The sequence below is a fragment of the Heterodontus francisci genome, unplaced genomic scaffold (assembly GCF_036365525.1).
Source record: "Heterodontus francisci isolate sHetFra1 unplaced genomic scaffold, sHetFra1.hap1 HAP1_SCAFFOLD_157, whole genome shotgun sequence".
NCBI lineage: Eukaryota > Metazoa > Chordata > Chondrichthyes > Heterodontiformes > Heterodontidae > Heterodontus > Heterodontus francisci.
Genome location: NW_027140118.1, coordinates 2,565,338 through 2,572,200, shown reverse-complemented (window position 1 = coordinate 2,572,200; position 6,863 = coordinate 2,565,338). Strand labels below are relative to the sequence as shown.

The following is a 6,863-nucleotide window of genomic DNA, read 5'->3' as shown; positions in this document are numbered from 1 at the left end:
TTCTGCGCTTGCCTGGGAAGTTCCTGTGGGAAGGGGTGATGAGAATGATTGAAGAGTGCATCAGGGTGTCACAGAGCGAATGGACCCTTTGGAATGTTAAAAGTGGAGGGAAGGGGAAGATGTGTTTGGTAGTGCTATCACATTAAAGGTGGTGGAAATGGTGGAAGATCATCTGTTGAATATGGAAGCTGATGGAGTGGAAGATGAGGAGAAGCAGAATCCTATCATGGTTCTGCGAGGGGGGAAAGGGTTAAAGCAGAAGTATGGGAAATGGAATGGACATGATGGGGCCCTGTCAACCATGGTGGGTGGATGAGGAGATGAGGAGAATCCTCGGTTGTGGAAAAAGGAAGACATATCTGGAAGCACTGGGATGATCGGTTGCATCACCAGACAGATACAATGCAGATGGAGAAAGTGGAAGAATGTGATAGAATCATTCTAGGAATCGTGGTGTGAGGAATCATAGACAAGATAACTGTGAGAGTCACTGGGCTTACTCTTTATATTAGTTAATAGCCTATCCCCAGAATCAGAGACAGAGATGTTGAGGAAGGGAATGGAAGAGTTGAAGATGGACCATGTGAAGATGAGGGGGAGAAATTGGAATAAACGTTGATGATGCTTCACGTACAGGGCGAGAGCAGGAAATATCAGTACATGTGGACAGGAGGACAACCTTCAGTCCCTCGGGTCAGTCACCTGTCATCATTAGTGATGACAAATCAAAAGTGCTTCATTGCCTGTGAGGCGACTTGAGATGTCATCGGAAGCATTGTGGCAACGTAAACTTGTCTGTTTCTCTCCATATGGGATGAAAGGAACTGTCATCTGTCAGGAGCCATTTAAAGCCCCTGCCCCACCCTTCGGTCTCATCACTTATCAATTGCCGGTATGTGCCGCGCTCACCTCCAGTTCATTTTACCCTTGGCCCCCAGTTTAAACAGCGGAAGCTACTCGGTATGTCTCCAAAATGTATTTACTGAGAAAAGGTGATGGTGAACAACATCTGCCGACAAGCCTTCTGAACAATGATGACAGAAATAGTAACCAACAAAATTAATAACTTTTCTGGTGGCAGCAAACTATGCTTCAATTTCACCATTGTGTTTCATATTGTAGATGAAAATTGGTCACTAAGGCTGACTAACGGGGGAAGCTGGTGTGATGGGCGAGTGTAGATTTACTACACCGGCAGCTGGAGGAGATTGCAGGACAGACTCTGGACCCTGAATGATGCCAACGTGGTCTGTACACAGCTGGGCTGCGGTGAAGCGACAGCCACTTATAACTATCCAAAGGACGGAAAGGGTGAAGGACCCGTCTGGGTGAATGATGTCCAATGTGTCGGAAATGAATTGCAGCTCCAGAACTGCAGTTTGTTCACATTGAATTCGTCTCTCACTGACAGTATGGATGTTGGGGTCCTGTGTTCAGGTAAACAAATTCTTCACTGCTTTTACAAAAACAAAGAAGTGAAATGTCTAATCTGCTGAGAAAAGTGATAATACGTGTTACTTGTTCCTGCGTGTCTCAAATCAGTGCTTTCACTTGGGGGCAGGGGATGAGGATGGTGGGCGGTCGGGGAGCTGGGGATGGATGGGGTGGTGTGCAGAGAGAGAGGACATGGACACAATTAAACAACAAGAACTTTTTTCTTACATAACTTTCAATAAACACATACATCACAAAGAGTTTATCAGGAATGTAATTGGACAGAAAACTGACACAGAGCCAGACAAAGAGATGTTCAACTGGGTGACTACTTTTTTAGTCAGATGGTTGGATTTGAAGAGGCGGAGACACAGAGATGTTTGGGGTGGAAATTATCATCTGGGTGGTTAGATGTTTAAAGGCTAGACTGAAAGTTGTGGGGGATGGAAGTGGGAGATGTACAAAAAGCTGGATTCAGAGAAATGCAGAGCTCTCGAAATGATTCAGGCTGGAGGCGGTTATACTGATGGCAGGGGGAGAGCATGAAGGTGTCTGAACATGAAGATCATAATTGAAAACTCGTGGCATTGGTGGCAGGGAAACCAGTGAGTGCAGTGGCGCTCCTGAGAGAGGCTTCATGGAGGACAGGCGACAAAGCTTTGGATGAGCTGATGTTTCTGGAGGATGCAGGATGTGTGATCACCCGGGAGAACATTGAAAGATGCGGTTCTACAGACAACAAAGCATGGGTGAGCATTTCAGCAGCAGATGGGCTGAGGCCGGAAGGGAGGTGAAGGATGATAGAGGTTAAATATAACGGCCTTGTGGTAAATAGAATATGGAATTGGAATCTCATCTCTGGTGTCAAATCCGGCGCCGAGCTTGCAATCAGTTCTATTGTACTGTATATAAGTGGAGGTAGCTGTGTGGGAGTTGTGCTGGTGTAAGTTTCAGTAGTCTGTGTATAAAAGTAAACAGATGTTTTGGACTATACGCTTGAAAGTTCCATTGTGCAGCATGTCAATGCAGGCATATGTTCTGGGGAAGTTGCATTATGCAGAATGTAAGCCTCGACAGATGTTTTGGGGTTGTTCCAACGAACGTTTATTTAAATATGACTGAGTGGAACTTACAACATATGAGATGGTGAATGATTCAGATTTGATACCGATTGGTTACAGTAGTATTTTTTTCGGACACATTCAATACATTCCAGCGTTTCACGTCAGAGGTTTACAGTGCCGAATGTTTATTACACACTCAGTCACTGGACAGAGTAGAGTATGTAATCTTGTTCTTTAGTTAGGTAGATGTCCAGCTCCACCCAACATTTATGTCCGCCTACAGAAGCCATGTGTCTTCTCCTTGTCTTCTACTGCTCTATGTGATGGGTCACATCCTGATTCTTATTCCCCAAAGTGCCTGACGCAATTAGTCCAATCATTTTTGTCTAGTCCAGATTGAATACTGGTTTCCTGCTCAGCCAGGAGGTCTACACATATGGATTTCAATTGTCCAGTGACACTTCCTGATCCTGTCCAACATTTTGCAGAGAGATCCTGTTTTCTGCCTTCGTTGTTCCCTCCAACAGTCACATATTGATATAATTGGTAGTTTAGTTCATTGATATTTTACAGACAACAGCAATTGATAATGTGCCTCACAAGATTCGTCTGCTCATTGAACATAATAGCAGCAGTCTGTCTGGACAGATAGGTCTGCATATTCTCTGTTCAGACGTGTGGTTTATCTCTAAAATTACTCAGATGTCTTCATTGTCAAAGACAGAGTCCCATCCTTACAAAAGTAAGTGATTCTGTTATGCAATTAATATTAAATTGATTTGTGATAATGTTATAATCAACACAACCCCAGAACATAGTTCTACACGAAGATACAGCATATTGCAAGGCTGATGTTTAAGGGTAGAACTTGTGAACGTTACATTCTCCAGTATGAAATGGAAGTAATAAATAGAGTAGATTAAACAAATGCTGACCTTGCCAGTGACACCCACAGCCCATGAAAGAATTAAAAAAACAGAAAGGCACGGTGACATCTGGCGAACTATCTGGTAATATAATCCTGAATGGATCAATCACATAAAGCATCATCGGGCCCTGCTCTTCTTCACTAAAACCACGCGTTAGACAAAGATCATGCAGGAAGGCAATGAAAACGTACAGCATATCTCCTCCATCCTAAATCTTCCTCCTGAACCCCTCCCCTGCTTCGTCCACCCTCAACTCCAAAAATAAGTGAGAGGAGTTTGTGCACTTTTTTGTCACAAAGTTCAAAAACATCCATTCATTCGCCTCCACTACTTCCCTTTCTTCGCCAACCCACCAGGTCTAACTTCCTATCTGTTCCCCACCCCCACCCGCACCCCATACCATCACCCTGAATTCACATTTTTTGTTCGCTTCTACAGAGATGAAGGAAATAGGAGATAGCAGTAAATGTCTTATGAAGATAACAAATAAGGGTAACATACATGGACAAGAAACTGATACAGTTACATAACATGAGTATAAATTAACTGTTAATCGTGTGAGTGATTGCCTGTGCAACACCGTAAACCGCGTTCAAAACATAAAAGGGAAACGGGAGACCAGAAGTTGTCAAAGTCAGATGTCGTCGAATATCTGAAACATTTCTGTTCTTTACATTCTATGTAAGAAGTAAGTGTAAACAGATATTCTGTTGTATTGTTTTATTTACCTGTCACAGGCACATTTAACATGTTGTTTTTAATGCTGGTGTTGGCACAATGAGTTGTAATGAGTGATGAGGTGAATGTGTATTGAAAGTATAATCCTCATGTACTGTTGTCCAACAGACCACGTGCAGTTAAGGCTGTCTGACGGTGGAAGCCCATGTACTGGCCGAGTGGAGATTTATTACAATGGGACCTGGGGCTCAGTTTGTGATGATTCCTGGGATCTGGCGGACGCTGACGTGGTTTGCAAACAGCTGGGTTGTGGAAAGGCATTGGACATGGCACTTCCTGCATCTTGTGGACCAGGTTCAGGGCCAGTTTGGTTGGATGAACTGAAGTGTTCCAGTAACGAATCATTTCTCGGGAAATGTCCCTCAGCATCGTGGGGTAACCACGACTGTTCTCATAAAGAAGATGTGAGGGTCATGTGTTCAGGTAACGGTGCTTCCAAATACGCATTTTCCGTAGTGTTGTGCACGTGGCTTCACAGGGAAGCTATTACATCAAATTACATAAAATGAACAGCACAGAATCTGGCCATTCAGCCTAATTGGTCAATGTGGTGCTTATGTTGCCCACGATTATCGCCCCAGATTACTGCATCTAACCCTCTTTGCATATCCGCCTACTTCTTTCTCCCTCATGTACCGATATAGCTTTACCTTAAAGGCATCAGTGCTGTTCACTTCAACAATTGCATGTGTTCAGAATTCAAAATTCAAACTACTCCCCAGGTAAAACAAAAACTCTCCTGAATTTCCTTTCAGATTTATTCATGATTATACTTTATTTATGATCAAAAGCTTCGGTCTCTGTCAGTTTATTAGTGATTTCGTGTCTCTGTATCCCGAGATCTCTTTGCTGCTCTCCATCATTTTCACTCGTATTTTCCAAGCAAGTACATGTGGCATCTTTATTCTTCCTATCAAAACTCACCAACTTCGACTTATCTGTATGAAAACTCATTTGGCAATTGTATGCCCACTCTGCCCGTTTATTAACGTCTTCCATATTTTGTCCTTGGCTTTCTTAGTGTTAACTATTTCCCCAAATTGCAGTCATCTTAAATTTTGAAATGATGTACCCCTTGTCTAAGTCCAAATCATCCATGTAAATGTTGAGCAGCAGTGACACCAGCCCTTTGTCACACAACTTCCCACCTTCCACCATCCTGGGTTACCATCTTTAACAATGACGGTGTGCTTTGTAGCCAGTTTTCGACCATTCTTCCACTGATCTCTTGACTCCACATGCTCTGACCCCAGTAATGATCCTACTCTGTGGTACCTTGACAGAGGCCTTTCGAGAAAAGCAAACATGCATATTGCATCGACAGAATTATCTTTCTGTAACTTATTCAATTAATTCAATAACGTTGTTTGTCTTCCTGTTGTGAAATCCATGTTTATTATTCTTCATTACATTATGGGCTGTCAGATTTTCTGAAATAATTACCGACAATCAGTGAACACAGCCGGTGCAGCATGTGTTGAACTGTGCAGTATGAACATTTAGCAAGTTATCAATCTAAACATCTGGATATTTCTTGTGTCATTAACAGAGCACAAGGAGCTGCAGCTAGTGAATGGGAAACATCGCTGTGAGGGGAGAGTGGAAGTGTTCTACAATGGCACCTGGGGAACAGTGTGCTCAGATACATTCGATGGACCTGATGCAGAAGTGATTTGTAAACAGTTACAGTGCGGTCCCCTCAGTTCTATCGATTATTACACTCAGTCATTCGGAGAAGGATCCGGAACCATTTGGCTCGATGGGATGAAGTGTATTTCACATGAATCGTTCCTTTGGCAGTGTCAAACAGAACCGTGGGGTAAACACAACTGTGAACACAGGGACGATGCTGGTGTTGTTTGTTCAGGTAACAATACAAACCTCTCAATGTGCAAGTGTCATTTGAAACATCGGTGTCTGACACAGTCAGCATGTTTCTCTTCTCAACAGAAGCGAATGTAGCAAAGGAGCAGCTCCATAGATCAGAGGACTGCATTCGAGAATATGATTGTAAACGTGGGCTTTCACCAGGTGCTACTTCCTCTTTCCTATACCAACAATTGTACTCCTGTCTTATACTACATCAATAATAATAATTGATTCTCTTTGACAGATTCGGGACAATGGTTGCGCCTGTTTGGAGGTAACACCAACTGCTCCGGGAGAGTGGAGATATTGTGCAATAACATCTGGGGCACGGTGTGTGATGACTCCTGGGATATGGCCGATGCCAATGTTGTCTGCAGGCAGCTGGGTTGTGGCCACGCTCTATTGGCCCCAGGAGGGGCTACTTTTTCCCAGGGTGACGGTGTTATCTGGCTGGATGAGGTGAAGTGCACCGGAAGCGAATCTTCTCTGGCCGACTGTCCTTCCTCATCGCCAGCTCAATCTGACTGTGATCACAAGGAAGATGCCAGTGTGATTTGTTCCAGTGAGGATGGCAGGGTTTGAAGAGTGGGGTTAAGGTTGTTTTGTTAAATTGACTCGTGACTTCAGGAAATTAAGAACAGTATTTATCGTTTAAATGGAAAGCGCAGAAATTTCATCTTTTTGAACTTTTTTGTACACTATATTCCACAGGACTCGATGTGCCTCCAATTGTTTTCCCGTCCACATCTGCAGGTACTTACCATTATTACTATTCCAGCGAGTGTCAGGGTTTGCATTAGTTGAATTGCTATTGTTGTCATTCTCAGAA

The 6,863-nt window shown here is 43.4% G+C and overlaps 1 protein-coding gene across 1 annotated transcript; it reads left to right on the top strand.

Moving 5' to 3' along the window:
- The first annotated feature begins 4,523 nt into the window (after positions 1-4,523).
- LOC137358862 (scavenger receptor cysteine-rich type 1 protein M130-like) lies at positions 4,524-6,616 on the top strand. The gene is made up of 4 exons (XM_068025078.1): positions 4,524-4,588; positions 5,715-6,032; positions 6,116-6,196; positions 6,279-6,616. The coding sequence occupies exons 1-4, from the start codon at positions 4,579-4,581 to the stop codon at positions 6,614-6,616; spliced, it is 747 nt and encodes a 248-aa protein (XP_067881179.1). The 5' UTR covers positions 4,524-4,578.
- The last annotated feature ends 247 nt before the right edge of the window (positions 6,617-6,863 follow it).